At 43.4% G+C, this 25,160-nt stretch overlaps 1 protein-coding gene across 1 annotated transcript; it reads right to left on the reverse strand.

Annotated features, from left to right (window-relative positions):
- Positions 1–25,086, reverse strand: niban2a (niban apoptosis regulator 2a). Its single transcript, XM_079178895.1, has 14 exons — positions 24,823–25,086; positions 18,580–18,710; positions 17,400–17,528; positions 17,184–17,289; positions 16,697–16,864; positions 8,948–9,063; positions 6,060–6,164; positions 5,795–5,957; positions 4,398–4,585; positions 3,885–4,040; positions 3,493–3,606; positions 3,159–3,266; positions 2,514–2,625; positions 1–2,385 (listed from the first exon to the last, which is right to left on the reverse strand). Exons 1-14 carry the CDS (start codon positions 24,875–24,877, stop codon positions 1,487–1,489), a joined length of 2,550 nt encoding a protein of 849 aa, XP_079035021.1. The 5' UTR covers positions 24,878–25,086; the 3' UTR covers positions 1–1,486.
- Between the last annotated feature and the right edge of the window lie 74 nt (positions 25,087–25,160).

Below are 25,160 nucleotides of genomic sequence, written 5' to 3' on the forward strand. Positions count from 1 at the left end.
TGTTTGTACTTTTATTTATTTACATACTTTAATTCCACTTCTGGTCCCCCGTACTTTCAGTATTTCATGTCTATTTGTCCTGGAATAGTTTTCTCCTTTCATTTCCAGTATGTTTTTCTATTTATTTTTTATTACTGGAGATGTAGATACAAATACAGTATCCAAAAGCAACACGTATCTCCATGTTTCATATTATCAAAAGAACACAACAGACAGAACAGACCCCGTCCCGAGGAGTATCGTAAAATAACAATAACGTGTCTCATCCGATTGACATCCTGTTCTAGTTTTGTGAGTTTTACCATTTTTTAAACTGTAGAGAGCGCTGTGTCATGTCACCATTTACAGAAACCCAACACTATTTCCTTAACGTGAACAATGTCCTCCACAAGATAAGTATCGGTGATACAGTCTCTTATTTTTTCATTTTAGAACACAAATAAGGATATAAAACTCTTGTAAAAGCCACGGCATCCAAACAACATTAATGTTGAAAAAAAATGACCCAGATTTAAAGTTTGAATTAAATTACAAAAAGATCGGGTTCAAATCAAAAATTGTCACTGTTGTGTTTGATTTAATGTACTTACCATGAAGTTAAAAAACTATCAGTAACATTTGCACAACAAGTTGATATTACGAATCTCCCTCACAATCGAGCAAAGAGAGCTCCGTCTGGTTACAAGTTGCATCAAACTCCTACAAGTTAAAGACACATGATGTACTGTATCCTGGTCATCTGCACCCACCAGCAAAGTGACGAGAACCGATGAATTTTGGTTGTTTCGTTGTCAAAAAGATTAAAAAAAAACATCCAACTATCATATCACAGTGGAAGTGCAAATCATTCCTGACAGATTGTACTAAACATCTGGTGTTGAAACATAAAGGCCATTTGCGAATACAGGAAAAGCTTTCATGGAACAGACTACGTAGGAAAATTACATTTTCAAAAATAGATACTGGTATTTAAAAAGAAAGCTGAAAAACAAATCCCCTTACAACATCTAAAGGCTGGTTGTAGCACCCCCGGCTGCCCAGGTAGAGGCGGTGATTATTAATTTGATACATCAAGCAAAAAAAAAATGTAGGCCTGATTTACAGATACTGACGTAAAGAAACCTTTAGCACAACTTGAAAACATTAATAACTTAGATGTAGTTGTTTTCCACTTTAACATTCCCTGATCCTTGTGATGGACCCTCAACCTGTTAGCATAGCATAAAGGAGCAGGTGTGAAAGCCGTGTCAAACACAAAATATGGCGAAACTTTGCAACGAAATCCACTAAGCTGCATAGAAAGGAACCAATCACCAAATAAAAAATAAGTCGAGGGGAGGCTGGGAGTGTGCAATACCAACGACAGCACGCTTTGACTTAAACCTTTAAATACAGTCCTTCGCTCCTCTCCCTTTAAATGTGATGCACACTTTTTTTTCTCCTCCGAGCCTTCCAGTTTTAGAGTTATGTTCGGAGAATTCTCTTCCTACGCCAAAACCACTTCCACTTCTACCGGGTCGATTACTTTGTCCTCTCCGTCCAGACCGTTTGTGATTGGCTGAGGCTCAGCTTCATCCGGCCCCGCATCGGTCGGTGACTGGAAGCCACTGTCGCTGTGCGAGCCGGAGTCTGAAGCCAGTGGTGGCGCTGGCGACGACTCATGATCCGATTCTGCCGCGGAGACCTCAGCAATCCTTTCGCTGTCCTCTTGCTGCACCGCTATCTCTATTTCCTCGATGGCGTCCTTGATGGCTGCTTCGTCCTGATGCTCCTCATCGGCTTCCTGCTTCTTGCTTCCGATCAGCTGCTGGACCATTGTCTGCGTGGACGTCTTGTCTCGCAGAGATTTCCTGGGGACGTCGCCCACCTTGGTGGTGACATGTGTCACATCCTCCGAGGTGATGGTGCCTGTGGTCGGCTCCGTCCCGTTGGTCATGTTGCTCTGGCTCTTCTCTAACACTGGAATCAGATTAACCACTGGATTAATCAGGTCTCTGATTTCAGTCACGCTGTCAGGAGACATGGGTTCCTCGAGCGGGCCTAGGTCCTCCTCATCCTCCCCCCGGTCCTCCTCTACGCCCTCAGACTCCTCGGTATCCTCCTCGGGGATAAAATCCACACCTGGGACCTCCAGGCAGGACTCGAAGGGCAGAGGGACCCCGTCGAGCTGGATCATGGACACCACCTGCCTGCGTCGGCTCCCAGAACCCCCTCCTTCAGATACGCCGCCATCAACAGAGCCCTCTGGCTCATCGCCCCCAAATTTACTAGCCCAGTCCACCTGAGGGGTTTCTCCGAGCAGGTGCAGGTTGGGGTCGCTGTTGGTCAGAATGATGCTGTCCCTGTAAAGATTGTGTCTCCTCTGGACGGCTGCCTCCTTCACAGCTGGACAACAAAAGCAAACAATAAAATCAGTCACTGTGTTCACAAGTAGGTGAGATAACTTGATGGAATAACATTTAGGACTATCACTACTGTTGCCATATTATTTCTAAATCTTGTGTGTCCCTCACCCATCATTATGTCCTTGGAGACACACTGCAGCACCACCTCCTCAAACATGTTTTCCACCAGCAGGAAACGGGCGAAGTCTTCGAAGATCAGCTCTTTGAAGCGAGGCAGCTCCTGGTGGGAGGAAGAGGCAAGGTTGAGCGTCCAGCAGTCAACGCATTGCCCAAATATCAGACGACTGATTGCATTTCTGATCTTTTCAGTCGGCACGCAACCCTGTATTACTTCTATGTGTATATGCACATGTTGCATTGTTATTTCTTTTTTTGTGCAAAAAGTTAAAAGAAGTCAAAAGCCGAATTCTTTAGATTTTCTCTGCAGTTGGATTGATTGCATTGCAGAGTGTTATGTCAATTTATGGCAGAAAACACAAAATAAAAAGTCTTGGGACAGCAATTTAGAAAAAAGAGGTTTTACAGAAGTGCTCGGCTGTTTTTATTTGTTATGGGAATTTCTAATTATGACTTTAGTTTCTGGACCTAAATACACATCAAAACGGTGGGGCTGAAATCCAGAGCACAGTGGGAGCACCAGGTGGAAAGAGTCACAATACCGTCAGGACATATTGTACACTGTAAAGCATGCAATTTAAAGACAGTCAAAGCGTTAAGAAAGGGTGATTTGAGGCTAGTTTGCGTGATACTCACAGGTGAGCAGGATGGCGACAGCTGCTTCAGCATGTATGGGATGATGATCTGCAGCAGAGCCTCTCTGAAGAACTTCTTGCGCACCGTGCTGCTGTCATGATCATATTTCTGACAGGGAAAGACAAGAACAATGAGTCAGTAACATAATAGCCTTTCTACTCGTTGCACTTATCATATTCACATCTTCTTTCAGAGTCCCTCTGGAGATTATTGAAATAGACAGCATACCCATATACTTTCTGACTAAACAAACCTAAAGATAAGGCTCAGGATATTTGAAAAATACATACTGTTCATCTACTATACTCCTCTGTTTTTAATGTTCCTGTTTTACCTTGAGAACCCTGTCCTGGCATCGCTGCATGGTCTTGCACATGTCATCTTCTCCCTGGGTCTCTATAGACTGGTTGAGCAGCTGCTCAAATGTGTAAACTGCATTGTCCATTTGCTGTCAAAAACAAAAAAATAAGTTTTAAGTTCGACAGTAGAATAAGAAACCGATTGACGCCGGTAGTGGCAGTAAACCACAGCTCACTGTTCATCTTCACAAATTGTTGTACTCTTTTTGTCCAGCAGGTGTAAGTAGAGACTTTACCACAAGCAGGACAGGCTGCGTCTTGCCTTACAAGGAATTAGGGAGTGCTTTCAGGCCTCCACACGCTGCTTCTTCCAGGCATTCTGACTCAATGTGTCGTAACAGAGAAAACTGCTGCCGTAGCGCCTTACCTCCCTCATGAGGATCTGAGTCCTGCTGACGAACACAGAGGGGTCGGCGACGTCGAACCTCTGCTGCAGCCCCTCCAGATTGAGCTGCTCCACCTTCTCATAGCAGCTCTGCATCTTCACCGGGTGGAAGGCGAGCATGGACAGCCTCTCCATTTGCTGGGGGGGGCGGGGGAGATAAGGAGGTGATAATTATATGACCGCAACCGAGAAAGAGGTTGAGTTGACTGTTCAAGTCCTTCGAGGGCGGCTGAGGAGACTCCATGACTACTATGTTGAATGTGAATGAGGCTCATAGTGACAAACCCACAGAGAATTACCACAGAGAAGTATTGCAGCTTTAAGGTCCTCAGCTAAACAAACCAAAGGACAGTGACAACACCCTCCTTCCACATTACCTCGGTTATCAAACAACTCCTGTAGACTTGTGATGTCAGGTACTATGAACCGTGTAAACACTTCCTTACAGTAATTCATGCACAGAAACAAAAAAGGGAAAGATATCCCAGCACTCACGTCTCCCAGTACGTCTTTCCCCCCTCCGTTGAGCGAGTTCTTGCTGATCTCCACCAGCTCCCTGAAGAAAACCTCCCTGACCTCGGAGAAACCCCGGCTGGTGGGCTCCATCAGGGCCTCCAGGATGGAGCTGATGTAGGGCTGGACGTTCGTCCGTAGGAGCTGCTCCGCCTTGGGCAACACCAGAGCTGCATGCCAGCAGCGACCCACAGAGGAACGGAAGAAAAGATCACATTCATGGTTAGTTGCTGCAGCTTGTAAACACACTACGGTCAGGAACTCTGCAACTTAGTCATCCCAATATGCAGCGTGTTTGTTTGTTGCCGGGTTGAAATGGTTGGTATGGATGACGTTCAGGTGAAATCACTTCAATGGAAGCCCTGCACATTTCGCCTGGCTCTCAGATGGGCCTACACCCAACTGTTGGAAAGGTAACCTGTGTTACCAGCCAAATGAAATTCACGGCTTGGATTACCACTGTCAAACCTCTGCGTTCCCCTCGTGTAACGTGAACCAGCACGACTTTGCTGAGCTGACTCATAGTTTTGAGTCGTATTCGTGGGATAAAATCTGAAAACGACCCACAGAGGGCAAGTGATGGAATGCAGTTCTGCCACTTCAGCTCAGCTCAATAGCAAACAGTACACATGAAAGATGTGAGCAGCCTGTGCCAACACATTTGAATAGAGAGCTGACAGGCTCTCCGCTCAAAGGGTGGGTGCTCCGGTGACGGAGGAAAATACTTAAGTGCAAAGCTTGAGCTGAGAGGAGAAAGTGCAGAGAGAACAACAAGAGCAGGAACATGTCACATATGGAGGCAGGTTACAGAGAAAAGGCCCCGTTTATGCCAAATGTCGGAAACTTGAGCAGTGTGGCGTTATTCACTGACCAATAATAGCTGTGGAAAGAATCCCCGAACCAGAGAAAACAGTAAACGGTGAAAGTGGACAATGAAACGACCACTTGAGGTCGGGAAGATCATGTTACACGGCACCACTGAGTGAACCAAGTCCTTTTTGCATAACATGTTGGGCATGTGTAAGTGGGTAAATGTAAGGTGGTGTTCAGTTAACAGTAGATTCAAATATGCAACCAAAAGTTAAACATATCTCTCCGTCAGCATTTCCTCCTGTCTTTTGTTTATTCCGTTGCTCCTTTGCCCCGCCATTGCTCTCATTGTTTCCCTGGTTCTTACTTTGTTTAATCCATGTTAGACTAGAGTCCTTATATGACTCTTACTCACACAGGTATCCACAGCTGTGATACTGTACATCAATATCAATGTTTTGTGTGGCCCTAAAATATTCAACATATAGAGCAAGATACAGCCTAAACATGAATGGAAAGCAGCGTGAAACATGATTCATTTTGACTGTAGCGTGTAGATCTTTGGTCACCTCGCATCTTGCTGCTGACATGCTCTTTGGACCCGATGATCTGGTCCATGTCGGTTCGCAGTCTGGCGTCCAGCGGAGCTGTCTGGGCCTCACAGGCTTCGACCAGTGCTTCATACTGGCCGGTGGTCTGAGACAACACCTGCTTGTACAGTGCATCTGAGATCTGGATGGAGGGAGTAGTTCAAAGACATGCTTTAGTTTGGGACTCTCCTGTGTTTGTACGGCATGTCTGCAGTGTGCACTGTACAGTGTGCTTGGAACTCACCAGCATCCAATGCCTCTGCCTCTGCTGCATCTTCCCCCTCAGGCGAGGTGCAATAACGCTTCTCAGCTCCGGGTGGAGGGTCTCCATCACCAGATTAGCAAGAATCTGTGCACACACACACACACACACAATATATTTCTGTATTTACACACTTTCAGTAATTCATTTTATATTCTGTGGATTTTTTTAAATTTCTCAATTAATTAAAATAAAGAAAATTCCTTAGGTTGTAATAAATCTGACTGAAGTGTATTGGATTGATTTCCACCTAATGGTCCTATTAGTTCATACTGTGAGCTGCAAGGTCAGTCCCGCCTTTTTACCATTGACAATTATAGTTATTTTGGGCCAACTGGAAATTTTCACACTTCCACTTCCACCCAAAGAAAAACAAAAATAAACCTTAAAAAAGAGGAGCCTCTTTCCTTGGTGGTTACATGGAAACAGTGGGGCGATTGATACACAGCTGGATACGGAGAGGCAGGAAAGCTGGCTGTAGTGCCACTGTCCTCACAACCCACACACACATGGAGCTAGGCTCACCTCCATGACGTTTTAACGAAGCTAAAATAATATTTGGTGAAACGTTCTGCTGCCCAGTACTGAACGGCTGAGACAAAAGCAGTGCAGTTTTTTGTCCACACAAAACAGCCAAGCTTGACAAACAACGGGTGTATTGTACTTTGTTTGCCCAAAGGCTTGTTTGTCTGGGAATACTAAATGAAATAGTATTGTTGCATTGGTGGCTGTGACTTGTGTTACTTTGTTCTTATGATGCTTCAATTTAGTCTGTGTCATGTTTAACATCTATCTGGATACCATCAACATGGTAAGGCCATAAAAACTGAGCTTTTGTGAAAAGTATACTTTTTGTTTCCTTTTTATTAGCATCCCTTAATGTCTAGCCTGAAAACAGCACGCTGAAAATGCTCGATCACGCTACACGTCATAGCAGAGTAAACACAGGTGTAATTGATAAAAACATAATGAGGTCCCATTCTATTTAGTGTGTCACAGCCATTCCAGTGAGCCCACATGCACATACACAAAACAGGGCCCTGGCCCACCTAAATGGAACAGGCCCATAATTAATGTTATTTATCACACCAGTGCTTACCCTGCAGTGACGTGTCAAAATGGCTGCTGTGAAAAGGGCCTATTTAACACACTTTTCTTAAAAATGCAGGCTTTTTAAACCACCCACTGGATCCATGTATCTACTGTTGAAAAAGCTCTGCTTCAAACACATTATGACACCGTTACTGTCGTTAATGTAGCATTTCAGAGCCGACAGCAGGACTCCTTTGTGGAAGAAATCTTTGTGTTTGAGCCTTGCTCATCTGTTGGCCTCAAACAACACTAGCACCTGGAGTTTTTCCTGTCTTCCTGTCCTCCGCTTGAGACTAAGGTGACTGCGCTTCACAATCGCATCACTAAGGTGAGTGTTGTCCAATGCTACTTGTGTTATCCTGCAGAATGTTGCCACTAAACAGTTTGTAAGTTGGTGCTTGATGTGTCAGTCAACTGTGAGGCTAATACGCCTTTTTCACAGCAGACATTTTGACTTGTCAAAGTAGTGTGTGTGACCCCTGTCTTGTTATCAACTGGCTGTTCATTTCTGCTCTTATGTTGCTACCATGGATTTCCACTGGCCTTGTTGGTGGATTAGGCCTATGTCTTATGGTGGCACTGAGATTTTATCGCGGCAAAATGTAGACCTGGAGACGCCTAATGAAGCGGGTTTGAGAACCTTGCTAGGTGTATCTTTCTGTTTGTGGACTGATTTTGTCAACACGATAGTGTGCAGTAGAGATCCATATGGTGTGATCCCATCGCTACAAGATGGTCTCTTCATTGTTCTCCTTGTTGTTTTGTGGGCGCACTTTGATGCCTTCATGCTCTGTTTAGTGTTATATGCATTATGAATAATCATGTTTGAGTATTCTAAATGTTTTGGGTTGATTTGGTCTCGCTGGTTTCCTCTTAGCTCAAAGCAAACCCTGGTCTTCAGGAAATATTGTAACCTGGCTTTAGGAATGTAAACATGATTGTTGTCTCAGTAGTTACGTTCACCTTTTCACCTAACACGTATTACCAATTACATTAAAACAGCTGAGCTCTAGTACTGTGGTTTTTCCTGCAGGATTAATAAGAACTACGTGCCCCGTACCCATGCCTGGAACCGGTCTCGCACAGAGCGACTGTGAGGCACTAGCAAGACACTGAAAGAGACTCATTCAGAGGGGAGACCCCAATCAACAGTGTGTGTGTGTCCATGTGAGCGCTGGTACGTTGAGGGGTGGGGTCTTGTTGCTCTGTTTGAAGGTCTTCTGTAGGTGCAGTCTCGTACTTCAGTGTGAGGAAAGGGTGTGTTTATAAAGCAGATGGAGTGTTTTTTTTCTGAATTTTATTCATTGAGAAAAGCCTTTACTCTGGAAAGCAGCCCAGCTTATTTTCTCTACCAGTGCATCTCGTCATCCATCACTGTGGCCTCTCAATGGGTTGAACTACGGCCCTGTACTCGCAGTGACTGTTTCGTAGTTCTTCCTGAATAACTCTTTTAACTTTCACCTGCAGCAAGCATGCTATTTGGGGCATAATATCCTCAGTGTCAATTTTTTTTTATCACAGTTTGTAACCTCTGAAGGATGTAGCCCACAAGGGTTTCTTCTGAGAACCTGCATGCAGGGCTGATCCTCTCGAAATGAGGTAGTCTAAAACTCATGGTCTCATGTCCTGGAAATTGGCATCAAACAACCAACAATGTGTGTATACTGTGCCAGTGGAGAACAATGGGGAAAGGCCTTATGGACCTGTTTATTTTTTTTACTTTATAGGATCCAACCCCTGAGCTGAGACAGAGTTGTATTGTGATCTGAGATCCTGACCTGTGGGGGCGCTCCGCACATCATGTCCCAGGTCCCGTAGTGTCCCTTGGCTTGTCTGTGAAGTCTCACTGAGTCCGTGAAGGCTGGCGTCTGAACAGTGCTGTCCTCTGACAGACCTGTTGGGGGCAGAGAAGAGCAGAGCAGATGCTTGGTAACAACACAGAGAGAAGACCCCCTCTCGTCCCTGTCTATATAAAGAAGATGCCCTTGACTGAGAGGAATGATCTTAAGATTGGGGGTCGCTTTTTCTTTTTTTTTAATTGCATGATTTCTTTGTATTAAAGTAAGGTCTCAAAATCCTCTGCAAAAGGGTGTTTTCTTGACGTGAGATGAACAACTGCTCGGAAACGTCAACCGTTTCCGTAACATCTGAGTCATTTCTGTGTGACGGTCTGAGTGTCTAATTTTTGGTATAATCAGTAACAGTCGCTGGAGTGCAGGACGTGACACATGCACATTTGGCCCCCCCGCATCGCACACACAGTTGTGTCATCACCCAAAACGGGAAGATGTTGGCTTGTTGGAGGACAGATTATATGTGGTTGCCCCGGGTTACCGCCACACCCAGCTGACAGGACAATAGCAGCAGCAGCAGCAGCAGCTCACAAGGCGCCTGGCAACATTGCGTGTGTTTTTAGGAAGTTGGCTCCTATCATGTGGTTGTGTTTAAGTGATGAAAATACAGCTGCCTCTCTCAAGGCAAAGTTAAACATCCCTCACAAGAGAGTATGAGCAGGTGTATGGAATAAAACATCCCTATAATTAGCAGTTTGTTCTTCCTTAAAATAAAAGGGACCCATGCTTCAGTTGTGTTTTTCTCGTGTGGCAACAACAGTCTGTCCTTCTGATGCAGAACTGTGTAATTAAAGGATAGGTTTTCTGTTTGCCAAACTAGCCCTGATTGAAATGTTGTTTACCATCATTTATAATCGGTCAATAATTTAACAGAACTTCAACAATAGCAGCAATACTTTATACACTTACAGTGAGTGCTGTGCTTGCACAATTTCCACTGAAGTAGTTTCGTTATTGCAGTGGTGGAAGAAATGACATGACCAGCCCCAAAACAACCCGTTGCAGTAACATCAGGCTAATGTTTAGGATGACGTGGCAAAAAAAAAGGGTTGATTAAAAATTTAATTGTAAATTGCATAGCCTGTTCAGGACAGCACAGCGTCCACTCTTGCTGATTCTTCTTAAAGTCCAAACAAATGAGAGATAAAAATTCTGTTTCCTAAACGGCACAATGGATGAATAGTTGATTTTACAACAGAGTAATAATCTGGTTGTTATATGTGAAGTCTATTATGCACAAGCATTCAATGTGTGTGTGTCCATCAAGTTGTTTTGTCTATGGCTGTGCGTCAGTGACTCAGAGGAGGCTGACAAAGACAGGAAGTGACCAAGAAGTGAGGAGGGGGAGGGCCAGAGCCAGACAGGAAGCTGTCTCTGCTCCCAGCCCACTAACTTTTTGCTGACGGGCTGAAGGCTGTGTGTTAGCTTGTTTTGGCATGAGGTTTCATGGGAATTTACTGGATAAGGATAGAGGCTCAGTGGGAAAATAACGGCGCAGAAGGCTGCCACATTGGCAGGTGACTAGACATCGTCTGGAGGTCAAATGCAGTGAACAGTGTCTGAGAGACGCAGCAGCAGTTATGGTTTAAAATCCTTATACCAAACATGTCATGACCCATAACTGATCATGTGCATGTCAACAACAGCCACATGGTCCTTTGAAGTATACTTGACAGTCAACCAACCAGTGTTTCCCCATGAATATCATTGATTTGGATGGTTTCACGTGGCTGAATTCTGTGTAGTCCATAGCTAACTCATGGCAAGTAACATTATACTTCCTGTTTACATCTGTCTTACAGAAGTAACAGAGAATAGCAATAGGAATGACAGACCTAACGCCTCCTTTGAGTCTCTAACTCTTGATGTTTTGGTGTTTTACTCATGTTAGCGAGCCAGCTGCAACGGTAATAGGAACCTGGTACATGCATATTGAGTAACTGTGGGTGACGATGGACTGCTGACCGACTGTAGCTCAAAATCAGTATCCTGTTTTTGCGGGCGTGACTGGAAGTTATAGGAGAGAGAAGCAAAAACAGACCGAGTAGAGCCCTAAAATAAATAGTAATAGTAAATACGTATTATTAAGCGCTTTCATACTGTTTACATGGCCTGGCACTGGTCTGTGGCTGGGAGCCACATTCAGTCTTTGTGTTTGCCATTTGGTTTACAAGACTGTATCAGTCATTGGAACACTTTCAGGGCACAAACTATACGGTCAGATCCCCAATGTGAAATACCTGAAAAGTGACGTCTTCTACATTCTTATCTTGTTGCTCACTTTTAGAGAATTTTCTTCTTGGTGCCAGGCCTGTAAACCACGACACATTCTCCATGTCTGAACCACGCTAGATCAAGGAGCAGATTAGAGTTTCCCTGCTCTGTGTGTGTGTGTGTGTGTGTGTGTGTGTGTGTGTGTGTGTGTGTGTGTGTGTGTGTGTGTGTGTGTGTGTGTGTGTGTGTGTGTGTGTGTGTGTGTGTGTGTGTGTGTGTGTGTGTGTGTGTGTGTGTGTGTGTGTGTGTGTGTGTGCGTGTGTGTGTGTACTTTGTATAAATAGAACATGTGGCAGCACTTACCACCGTCTCTTTATGTGAGGCATTTCCCTCCCTGCCTTGCACACCACGCTCTGGTTGGTGGGATCTTAGCAGCAGCCGTGGATGAGTTCCCAGGCCTTCACATCTACAAATGCGTGTGCGTGTTTTCCCGGAGTTAAATATATTTGACGTTTTTTAAAAACCCACTAAGCATTTGACTGTCAAATATTGTCTGATTAGACTTCGGCTTCAGGGCACCTGCCTTCACGAGATCAAAGCAGGTTTTAAACACTTCATTCGAACCCTCACACTGCTGCTGCTCCCACCGACATGCATGAGTAGCATTTCCCTATATGGTGCAGCCCTATGGAACCGGCCAAACCCACAGTGCAATAAATACTCACTGAAATGTACCATCAACCGCAGACATCACAAATGCATGACTGAATACGTCCTAAAATGCCATTTTAGCAGATCCCTACCTCCAGCAGCAGCAACTGAGAGAATGCTGGACACCCTGTCTTGGTTTATTTTGTATTTTAGTGCTCTAATATATTGTCTGGAAGTGACGCCATAGAGTACAAAAATGTCAGCATTTTGAATTGTATAGCATGCCGAAAAGCACACTGCTCTGCGACTAACAAGCCACACACCTGGTTTGCAATGTACTTTTATTGTCCTTTTTGAATGCACGTCTCTTCTTGCGGGGTGGAATTAGTGTGAGGTCTGTGGATCAGAGCAGGGGGCTGGTGGGGGTTTTAGAGGCTGTGGGGGTGGAGACCTGTCTCTGATTGATGGTTCTCTAGTGGCCCAGCAGCAGCTTTGGCGCAGTCTTTGACTGCTAATGTGATGCAGCCTCAGCCTGGCTGCTGGACTGCTGCACAAGGGCTAAAGCTAATGATTATTTTGTATTATCAATTCATTTCTTTTTCTTTTTTATTAATTGATGAATCGTAGAAATTACAAAAAATGTATTGAAAGCCCAAGATGATGTCCTCGTTTTGTTTCTATTGCTTGACCCACAATTCAAAAGCAAACATTATGAAGGATATGAAACCAAAGGGAACACATCCTCACATTTCAGAAGCTGGAACTAACAAATTTGCCAATTTCGATTTTTAAAAAAGTACTATTAAAGCTACTACGAGGAACTTTGGTTCTGTGTTGATTTTGGGCGGTCCCTGTGGACAAAAGCGGCAGTGTTTCCCTCCAGAAAACCGCTCATTTACTGCATTCACTACAGCAGGGTCAGACAGTCTGCCCTGCGCTGTCCTGGTCCTGGTTCTACCGTCCCTCTCTTCCCTGCAGCGGGCCCAGCAATAACAGCCTGTGTTGCCAACAGTGTTGTGTCGGCTCCCAGAGAGGACCGGCGGAGCAGCGAGGCAAAGCTCTGCTCCTGGCTGCAGGGAGCAGACGCTGCTGCCGGGCGCAGATTTTTGCGGGAATCGGACCCATCAGTATTAAATTGACACTGTTTCATAACCAGTTCAAAGTTCCTTTTTTAGCAATTTAAAATGTTGTGCAGAATACTGCGATGAAGTCATCTGTTAACTGAGCTCATGCAAATCATCCAGTTAAGGCGATGCAAAGCAGCGGCCGGTCATTTTACTGGAGAGCGATTTGAGGATAAAACGACAAGAGCTTTAGTGAATTCAAAATAGATCTTTAGTGTGTCCATGTTTTACATTTGACTTGTGGTTTTTACTTATCAAACCCAGCTGAATAGTGTCAGTGATCAGCTGAGGAACTGCTTTGCCTAAAGCTTCTGTGCTCCTAGAAGTTTATGCTTCATGTACACTGAAGTATTTTCTTTACCATTACTGACATGCTCTGTAAGAATCAAAAGTGGTAAATGCACGGGTCATTTCTCACTTGAGTGTATGCCATTTACAGCCATTCAATCTTGCTAGTAATGATTTAATATTTCAAAAAAAGGTGTTTCTTGCAACCTTACCAACTTTGTGTGGGTGTATATGAGTGTATGAATGAAACTGCAGAGAGGGCAGGGGTCAGGCTGTAAAACCATTTATCACTCTCAGGAAAAGTCTTTTACCGGTTCTGGTTTTCCTCAAAACACCGGTGGGCCTGGGCGTGTCAACACAGGCCAAACACTTGAATGCCAAATCCACACTGACACCAGCCACGGCGACAGTAAAACGGCAACACGCTCTTCACTGTTCCTTACAACATATCCCTGGAGCCCAGCCTCACAGCTGGAATGTACGGCAGGGACTCTGGCCTTCACTGAGCGTGCCCGAACAGGTAGTGTTGGGGAAGTAACGGGTGCGCTTGACTGGATACAGACTTGTGTCAGAACATGTGTGCGCTAATGTTGGTGTTTGGCTTCTAATTCTATTTGCTCATTGGCTGTGTGGTTAGGGATAAGGCTTTGAATTCATGCAACTCAGTTGGCATGATAGTTGGCTAAGTGCAACGCAAGGTTGAATCAGGTTGGGCAACTTTGTTCTCGATACAGGATTGTTTGGGCTTCAACTTACAGTGGAAACATTTAGAAAAACTAACTTGCATGCTTGCTTGCATCTATCTTTCTGTAGGTGCTGAGGGATTTGATGCAGCTCACTTGATAATTACAAAGACGGTATGATGCATGCTGACAATTACTTAGAGCACTACTGCAGATACTTCAGCCATACATAAGCTTTCATATGAGGAAAGCTGTTGTAGCCTTAGAGCTCAAACAGCACAGTACACGCCTACAGGCAGGTACTGTAAAACCACATACTTGTGTGCTTGAAAATTAGGGTCAGCTCAGGTAAAGTCTTTTCTTTGTGCATCAAATCTTCCATGTACTAAAGATGCCAGAATGTTAGTATGTATTGTTCCCCAAAGTTAAATATATAATAGGTATAAAACGGCTTTAGTGTGGGGACTATTTACTACAGGTAAATAGGTTAAACAAATGATCTAATAGATGTCACCATAACCCTTCCTCAGTTGAAAGTTTATGTTTAAATATGCAGATGAGACATTATCAAATGTTTTAGAATTGAGCAAATAGACAAAGTAGTAAAGTAAAGACCTAAATATGTATTTTGGTTGTTTTATTTCCACTAGTTCACATGTGTATATAGGAATAAAACAGCCCAAGATCTCAGTGCACTACAGTCAATGTTGTTGCCTGTAGTCTCTCGCCTTAATATCATTGAAGTAATAACACTAGAAGTAACAGAAAAGGTGTATTCAGGTGCCATTATGCAAAGATGTTAAGTATTGTCTGTTGCAAATGGATTTATTAATTTAATATGTGATTATGTGTATCTTAGCTTCAAAGGTTGCTGTAATAGGAATAACTGGCAAGTGAATATAGCCAGTTATCTTCAGCTTTTTATAATGAAATACTTTCTAGATATGGTCTTGAGTTCATAATTCGTATAAGAACCTTTATGAATAATCTACGCTCGATCTACAATCTCCGTCCACACCACCTTTCTTTGCAGCCAGCAGGATCCAAGCAAGCCCAATCACGTTCACAACAGCAGCCGTTAGTTTATCTCTGAATCTCTGTTTTGTATTTCAATTTCAACTTCCCCACCTTTCCCACTCATTCGGATTCTCTCTGTCGCAAGTCTAAATAGAGCACACTGAATGAGAGATCACACACTCGCACGCCCACAACCACAAAAATGACCTTGACTCACCTCAAATGAAGGCAGACAATGGGCTGCAAAATCGAAATTGAAATAGACCTGCTAACTACAACTTCATTCTTAATAGTGTATAATTTGAGTCAACGTGCCACAAGGTTTGGAAGCGGGCCAATCATTCCAACCACTTTAGTTTCTTCTACACAAAGCCCAAAGGTGCCATTCTAAGTTGTCTTGCCAAGCCGAGAGATGTGACAACATGAGAATAAAATGGATTCCCTTGTGTTTGAACATCCTCCGGCATGTCTCTGCCTCCTGTGTCTCGACACTGTCACATGAGTCATGCCATCACAAAAGCAATCCTCAATAGCGGATCAAGAGTAGTTCTCCACCCAGATAAAACAAACACCTTCTATTTTGCAACCAAATGCAGAACGCACCGCAGTATCCTGCAAAATGCCATCAATGTACGAACAGCCAACACTCAAATAATGCTGCTCAAACAAAGAAGGGCGGGTTAACCGACCTGTACAGTTTAAAAAGTCTAATAGAAAAAAAGGGAAACGTTTCTAGAAATTGTTTAAACATAGTTTGTCGCAGTTCCCTCTGATATTTTATTCGTTGGGCCAGCACATCACTACACTGATGACATTAATGATAATGCCTCAATGGTTAAAATAGAGTCCGCTTTGCCGTTCTTTCATGATGCTAAAGTAAACAATTCTAATGTCAATATTTCACAATGAAAGCCTTTCAGGAAAGAGAAGGGATTAGGGCTATTCAGGACGATTGTTACTCTGTCTACTATTGGTTTGATTAATTGGTTATTGGTTGTAAAAACACCCATCACTATTTCTCAGAGCCTAAATCCACATCATCAAAAAAAAAAAAGTAAAAACAAATGAAGGAAGAGTTAATTGTGAATTAACAGCTAATCAAAAACCAGTAATCTTCTCACTAAATATGCTAAAAGTTTAAAACAGGAAAACAATGAATTAGGGCTGGTTCTCTCCTCAGCTGAGTAAACAAAGTCCCTGCAGCACTCGTTGACTGATTGTCTATCTTGGCTGTAAAATGTGTAACATTTGGTGCTCTGATCCAACGACGACAACATGTCTCACTGTAGCCAAGACTACTAAAATAAAACAAATACCCATCATTCCTGCTGCATCTCACATTCAACCAGCTCACTCAGAAGGCATGTAAAGGCTTCATACTGTGACACACACACACACACACACGCACACGCACGCGCACGCACGCACACACGCACACACACACACCCTCGTCTGAACCACCAACAACGGTAGACAGGCAGAGAGAGGCACGAATTGTCTGGAGCACAGAGAGAAAGACATGTACAGTAAGCGCTGGACAACTGAATTTAACAACTTATCACCTCTTGTGCTCATCGCAGTTCTCCATAAATACTCTGAATCCCATTCATTTATCACTGCCAGGGACCCTTTAAGCCGTGTTACTTCCCTACTTCTCTACAAGTGAGTTCGTTGTGCGCTTTTGTCTTTTTTCTTACCATTGTTAGTGTGTCTGACACAGTCCTGCAGCACTGCGTGCCACTTCTTCTGCTCCTTCTCCGTCATCACACAGAAGTAGTGGTGGCGGGCGTACGGGTGCCACAGGATGAGGGGGAACTCGGTCCCACACTTGATGAACGGATTACTGCCCACTTTGGCCTTGATACCTGCAACAGGTCACACGACAGAGCGAGAATGAGAAACTGCAAGACCTAGATGACGCTTTACAGGCAATGAGGAAAATGCAAAAAGATATATATATATATATATATATAATTGATTAAAGCATTGGGGATTAAATTTGGAAAATAAACAATTACTCTTTTTGTTCATTTTTAATCCAGTTTACTTGAATTCATTAATTTGGAGAATGTTCAAGAAAACAGACTATACGATACTATATATCAACCATTTTTTGCCGTATTTTCTCAGCTATATTGTCATATTTAGAGTATATATTCATTATTTTTCATTGTCATTTCCTACCTGGCAGGCTGGTATTAATCAGCTCCATGTATTCCTCTAATGAGGTCAGGGCCTTGTACCCAGCGCAGTTGATAATTCCTCTCGAGTGAAGGCCTCGTTCGTGTGCCTGTTGGAGAGACAGCCAAATGAAAAATAACAACACGGCGAGCTGTTTTAACACAAGTGCCCAAATCACCGAATCGGACAACCGTTCAGTCGAGTAAGAAGTGCACTCACCGTTTTGCTCTCATAGAGGCTGATGGTGTAGCTGTTTGGCACAGATACAAAGCGATTCCTCCACTTCCGATTCTCCTCCAGATACTGAAACAGACTCCCTGAGAAGATGGACCGGCCTGCCAGAGCGTCCTGAGAAATCAGATTTGATGTATCATTGCAAAGCAGATGCGCGTAATTTGGGTTTATTCAGAGAAGGGTTCAACTCTGCAAGAGACCTGAAGGGTAGGTGGTCTTTTTCACCACCCACTTTGTTTTCAGATTCCCTGTTTTAGATCAAGTAATACTGTAACTGAGATCGCTCAGAGAGGAAGGAAAGAACGAAGGGGACAGAAGTGAGTAGAAGAGCTGAAACATAAAGAGGCACTTGGGTTAGAGAACAGATTTGGTTCTGGATACTGTTAAATTAATGTATCTGTTGATTTTGTGTGCATTAGTGACAGGGTCACTTGTGCTTAGATTTTATTGTATGTATGTATGTATGTATGTAGCATTAATTCACATGTGCATAATTTTGCTCTTCTGTCATAAGCACTCACAAGCAGCTGTCCTCCGCATCGTGAAGAGAGCAGAAAAACTCCTATAATAGAACTCCAAACGGCATCTCCGTTCATGTGTGAAATGTGCTCCACTTCCCCCTCAGTGATTGAAAATGTGAACAAAAGTGGGACCTTACAGTACATTCAGCAACCAAAAAGATGAGAGGAAAACAAAAAGCGGTCGAGCGGAGGCCTCGCTTGTGAGGTATTTACTGGCACATAGACGCCAAGAAAGAGCTCATTCATGCCTCGCGTAGCACATCGAGCTCCGTTTGCCTGACAAAGCTCACATTGATGCAAGGTTGTGTTATGAATAAATCGTTTAGCTAAAAACAATAGTGTAAATTAATTTGACGGCTTGTAAGATGGATGAAAGGAAGCTGGAGAGATTTCAGTTTGGGGCAGTTTCAGGGCTGCTCCCTCTTAGTCATTTAGGTGACTAATCAGTCATTTCGGTCTTAGTCGACTAAGATTTCTTCAGCCGATTAGTCGTTTTTCATGCTGAATGGCTTATTTCCAAGTGCTTTTGTGTGATTCTTTGTGAAGAAACTCAGTTTTACAGACAAAACCATAAGTTTCTCTAGTCAAGGACAGCCCCGATCAGGTTTAAAGCTCTCTTTTGTAATAGATACTATTGCACGTGCCTTCCTGTGAAGCAGCTGTGGCTGCGTTCCTCCTCCTCCTTCTATCTCAAAGCGGACGCTGTTGAAGAGAGCGACGGCGTACTGCTGCTCGTACACGTTGCTGAACTCCTTCATCACATCTCTGGTCCGAGCTACAGGAGGACACACAGACAGACACACAAGATCAGGAAACAGCCACACTACACAGTCAAGTGAAAAATCACATCTCATTGTTTAACAATAATAGATTGTGCTGAAAGGTACAAATATTAAAGTTGTTTTTTTTTAAAAAGACCGTCCCGCAAAATACTGAAGAAAGCTTGAATCAAATGGTAAAAGTTCATGTTTGGTTCCAATTTCCAACAATAAAGCCTTGACAAGGTCTTGCAACCTTATCAACTCTATTTTGGAAATGATTTTCAAAACTTATCAGTTGCAATTTAAGTATCTTTGTTAAACATTGGCTGTGTATGTTTGGGGAGCTGCAATTCTCCTGTGTGGACATGCTGTCTTAGATTGAGTCTCACCCTGTCAGAGAGGCCACAACCTCCCCTGCCGCTATCAGCTCTTTATGAAAAGTGCCATATAGTAAAATTCAAAGAGGGCAAGAAAACATAGTGACGCTTGTGCAGCACTCAACAAAGCGATACCAAACATGTATTATCAGCACAGTTCACTTTATATCAAAGATGTCTGGTACAGTGCAAGTACAGTACATTTTTGGGACGGAAAGCTTTTGCATAGTTAAAATACAACTGCAGTCAAAAGACATTGTACACCTACCTATATATATTCAATATTTACCGATGTATTTTTCTTTTATGGCTGCGCCATTCAATTAAATAGAAATATAGATGTCTTACTTGTCCTTTTATACAGGTTTCCTGCCGGAGCCTCAAAACGATTATCATAAATCAAACATTTTGGGGTTGTGGAATGTTGGTCGGATAAAAAAGATAGTTTGAAGATGTCACCTTGGGAATTGTGACAAGTATTATTAGATATATATTATATAGAGTATTATTATTATTATTAATCAATCATGAAAATAATTGTTAGTTGCAGCCCTACTTTGGAGCGAAAGTATGGAGTCTCCCTATGGGTATCAATTCAGATGAATCAATGTTTTCCTGGATTGCATAGATCCTTTCCACAGCTTGACTCAGCATTTCTTTTCCACCACTGTCTGCGAGCAGCATCCTACAGTCCAAGAACCTTCTGGAGGGGACATGAGCTTTACCCACATTCCAGTGCTGGAAAATGAGTTAGTTTGCGAGTCGATCGGTGTGTTTGGCTCAGTCAGCAGCAGACGGAATTGACTATGATGTTTATGGAAGGGACAACGCAGGAAAGAAAGAGCCGGCATGCAGTGGGAGAGCAGGAAGGAAAGCGCTGACAGGACAGGATAGACGGGGAGAGAATGTGGAGGAGACGGGGACACACAAACTTGTTAAAAACTCTGCGTCATACCCAGAGGAGATGCAAGGACAGGTTAGAGGAAAAATAGAGGACATTTTTGAGACGGCTAAAACAAAGACTCCCCCTAAATCCACTGTTAATACGGCTGGCTATTGAATCTTGATACTTTTTTATATTAAAAAAAGCCCTACGGTTTAGGAATGTATTGTCTGTTTTGGTTCACTCACTCAAGTCAAATGCAGATACTTTGTCTCCCCTGAGGTCCCATAAAGTTATTTTTATGTTATCTTGTTTGCAGAAGATATGGATCTCATCCATCTTATTTTGTTATTCTATAACGGTGGATATCAGATGTTCATAGAAACTCTTTACAGTCGCTGAAAATTTCCACAAGATTAGTGCTGGCTAACGGGGCTTCCTGAGAGTTGGTACTTTCCACTGGTTGTCTTGCTGTGCCAAAGTCAGCAGACTGGATAATTGTACATGGGCAGTCTTTTGGGCACTTGGAAATTGGAATTTGAGAACAAAGGCCACATCATAAATCACATACTCAATCCTCTGTTTCAACCTGTGTAGGCATGCCAAGACGTTCTGTTATATCCATTCATACACCACATACAAGACCCACAGAGAAAACCGACCCTACTATATGAATTCATTAACTGCAACACATCCTTAGAGACCAGGAAAACATGATCTCTAAGATGGAGTACATCTTGATATCATTTTCCATTTGTTGCCGCTTATCCGGGGCCTGGTCATTGTGGCTAAGCAAGGTAGTTTAGACATTCCTCCTTCCAGCAACTTTTTCCAGCTCCTCCTGGAAGATTCTGAGGCTTTCCCAAGCTAGATGGGATATATAATCTCTCTAGCGTGTTGTGGTTCTACCTACCACTGAGTCTCCCACCAGTTTGACATGACAATCTCCAAAGGAAGGCCCCCCAACTCTGTCTCTAAGGGTGAGTTCAGATACCCAACGTAGGAAAGTTATTTAGACTGCTTCTATCCGCGATCGCATGCTTTCGGCAACTACCTAAAGCTCATGACCATAGTTGAGGGTTGGAACGCAGATCAAGTGGTAAATTGAAAGCTTTCCCTTCCAGCTCTCTCTTCACGCCTTGCTGCTGACACGGCACCGATCCGTCTTTTGATCCCATGCTCCAGTTTACCCTCACTCATGATCAAGACCAGAAGACGCTTGAACTCCTTCACTTGAGGTATAGCAACTGACTCCCAACCTGGACGGAGCCATCTACCGTTTTCTGCCAGAGAATCATGACCTCAAACTCAAAAGTGCTGACTCTCAGCTCGGTCACCTCACATTTGACTGCTAACCTCCCCTTTTGTGTGCTGAAGCCAACAGAACCACTTCATCTGGAGAGACAAGAGAAGCTGAGGTTCCCAAACTAAACACTCTCCTCACCCTGGCTATGTCTTGAGATCCTATTCATGAAAATCACACACATGATTGGTGACAAACTGACAACACCGGCAGAGCCCATCACCCACTGAAAACGTGTTTGACTTCCTGCGGACAGTACCAGCACAGCTGTCACCTTAGTTGTATAAGGGATGGATGGCTTGTAGGTTGCTACAAGGTGATCTGTTTCACTCTTAAGAGTCAGATGTTTCAAAACCAACTTGGCTCAGTTTCAAAACAAAACTCCTCATCTCTTCTCTGACATGATTTTGACATCGGATAATTCGCTACACCCCCACAAGACTTGAGATACATGGCCGTAAGCCTTCTCTAAGTCCACAAAACACATGTAGACTGGATGAGCAAACACCCATGAACCCTTAAGTCCCATTTAAAAGAAAAGATGGGAGCCAACACCACAGTCTGCCATTCCACAGGCAATGTTGCAAACTCAATGTAGCATTGAAGAACTGCATCAGCCAAGACAGACCAACAATGTTCAGAGCTTTTGGTGGCCCTGGTGGGTTCACCAGGTCAGTTCCTGATGGTCCTGATAGTCTTCCCTCCCCATCTGATCCAACTCACCACCAGGTTGACAACTGTGCTCATTTCTTGACCCAAGTGTACAAGACGTATGGCTGCAGATCTGAGGGGAGGTGGAGCGGTGCCAACTCTATAATATTGGGCTCACCTCTATGAATAGCAGTGGGACCAAACTCCAGGAATGAGGCAGGACTCACTTTCCTGGGCTGGTGTGGGAATACTGACAAGCCCCCCGGCTGAGCTTCGCTTGAAGTTTTTCCCTGAGAACCAAAGGATCACCTCTATGCATGTGATTGGGGGCGGCTGTGGCTAAGCGGCTATGGTGGGTTGCCCTTTAATCATTTTTATTCGGTCCCCAGCTCCATCCTTCTTAGGATGGTTTGAATACAGATGTCAAATTCGATGAATGTACGTGACGATTGGAATTAGGATTAAGAGAACCTCATGCCTTTAGTTGTTGAATGCTACAAAAATGTAAACCTTTTCAGAAACTAAAATGAACGATTGAAGTCAGAGATGTTGCCATAAGCTGCTGGCTGATATTGTGAGCATAATTAACTCCCAGCTTTTGCTTTCATTCAAAAGTCGTGGTCTTGTTCTGCGACACATATTTGAGAAACAACTGCAAGATCTTCATTATGGATGGTCTTCATTATTTACCTAGCCTGTAGTCAAACAAGCAAATAACTTTGTCTCTCTTAAGTGCATATTGCGTCCGTGTTGTGTGGGCTCACAAAGGAGGAAATCATTTTGTGAGAATGCGTGTTTGGGCAGCGTTGATGAATAAATAACTTTTTTTCGGGAGGTGCACACTCCAAACAAGACTCCCTATGCAAAAATGCTGAGTAGAATACAGTCACTCCCTCTCTCTTTACCACACACATTCAAAGTACTTAAAAGGGCATGCTATTTGTTATGCTATTATTGTGTACTTTACATGCTTGAATACAGGCAAAGAAGAGTGCAAATGACCTACAGATAGATGGGTAGAGATGACACAGATGGAGGCTGTGTGAGAGCCAGACAGCAGTTTCAGCTGTTATTCTTGTGACATGTTCCGACCTGCTTTACCTCTGCGACTCACTCATTATGTTCTCCTCTCCCTGCTCCTCTGATTCATCTCTTCATGTGTATGTATTTCTCAGCCAGACTCGCAATATGAAAATATTGCACTACTTTGGCTAATCTAGTTGAAAACCTGAAATGATGGTGGCTCTGTCAACAGTTGTTTGGATGTTCACGTTTTTAAATTTGTTTAACTTAGACCAACTTTTAGACACCTTTGTCAGTTGAGCCACTTCCTTCATTGATGAAGACTGTGAGGTGCAGTTGAAGCTCCAGAAAAGCTACTAAGTGGACCTTTTGAGATGAGGTTACTTTGTCACACACTGTCTACAGTAAACTTCTGAATCTGACAGGATGCATATTTCTTGATTTTTAGAGACATACCTATAATGAGGATGCAGTCAGATATAGGGCTTTGCATTATAGGGCTGCAAAAAAATAGATATGTATTATACCTATGAAATAAAGCATTCTTTTTTGAAGAGTTTAGAAAACGTTACAAAAGATGGATGCCTCAAATATTCCCCTCATCCCAAAGTGACGTCTTCAAATTGCTTTTTCTTTTCTTTGATTATCAAATTTGTTGTTGATTGATTGTTTTTTTCAATTGTTTCAGGAATATCACACACCCAGTCTCAGTCTCTTCAGATACGTCGTAATAAACAGACCTTATGTAAACTGAGAAACCAGCTTCCATCAATGTTATTCTCACTACTTTGAACTATTTCTGAGAGTGTTTCTCTTTCTGGTTCATAAGAAACAGCAGCAACAAACACGCTGAGTGTCTGAAACCTCAAGAACATAGTCGTCGGTTTGCAGGAGTGGTTTCCTCATGCTAGTATGCCTGTCTGCCAGCATACACACGCACGCACGCATAACTACAATCCTGAAGGAACACCGTAACTGAGACTAAAATGATTGTGAAAGCAACAAAGTCTGGAGGATCTAAACCGTAATAAAAAATGTAACCAAGCAAGTCTTCTCTCTTTTATGTTAGACCTTGGATGCATTGCCAAACTTCTTCTAGCATTGAAAGTCTTATCTTTTAAAGAAAGCATCCAGGCCTACATATTCCTGGAAGTGTATCATGGAATCGTTGCTCTTCCCTCTGCTCCCATTCCTTGTTGGAAAATAACCACACAGACCTGCACAGTTCACAGTGGGAGGCTGGAGCAATCTGAGACTTAAATAGCAGGCAGTCCCAAACTTATACAAACATGCTCTCCTTTGGGAAACCTACTTATTATCTCTGAGAAATAGGCCTGCAGCAGAGATCGGGGGAACTGTTCAGCAGGGCAACAATACGCTGATATGAAAGAGAAGCTTTGTCCTAGAATGAAACGGGGAAAGGGGACACTTGATGTGGGAGACTTAAAAAGCTGGGTGTCTGCAGGCGTTAGAGTTCAATTTGATGTATACAGTAATAAGAAATGCAAGTCAGATGTTTTTGTGACAAATCATGCAGAGGGTCTCAGTGTATTTCCCTCCGCAGGTCAGTTTAAAGATTTGTTTTATCATAAAGCTTTCTCCAACACATAAGCACGAGTTTTCTGACACATGGAGAAAGGAAATTGGATAAGAATTTGCTGAAAATTACACATTTGAAACAGTAAGATGACTTCTACGGCCCCTTATTTGGAAAATATAGACATTTTAAGAGCTTTTATGATAAAACTCAAAGTCAATTACGTTGTTATACATTTGTATGAGCATGTAAGTTTTGGATATGAATACAATATTTTTTTAGTAACTTCTGTGAGAAACTGTCTACGTTCATCCTTCAGCTGCAGCTCAGCCACTCCTCTCTCCAGCCTTACCTGTTATCACCTCCCGCCTGGCCTCATCCAGGTGAGAGGAAACCACGTCCCCCATGGTTACAGGAGAGCCTCACAGAACCCGTATCGGTGTATCCGAGCTGCTTACAGGTTGTACTTAAGGGGAAAATACGTCTTGGTTATACTTCCAGTAATCTCAAATATCCGAGCAGATCCACCGGGGGAAAAAAAAAATGCCTTCCCTCCAGAGAGGCGCACGGCTCTGGTGCTGACTGCGTGTCTTCTTTCCCGTCTAGAGGTGGAGGAATGCGGCGAGGTAACGACTCCCCGCGGGTGAGGAGCAGGAGGAGGTGAACACTGGCCTGGTTCACAGCGGCAGG

Source organism: Pholis gunnellus, assembly GCF_910591455.1.
Source record: "Pholis gunnellus genome assembly, chromosome: 18".
Taxonomy (NCBI): domain Eukaryota; kingdom Metazoa; phylum Chordata; class Actinopteri; order Perciformes; family Pholidae; genus Pholis; species Pholis gunnellus.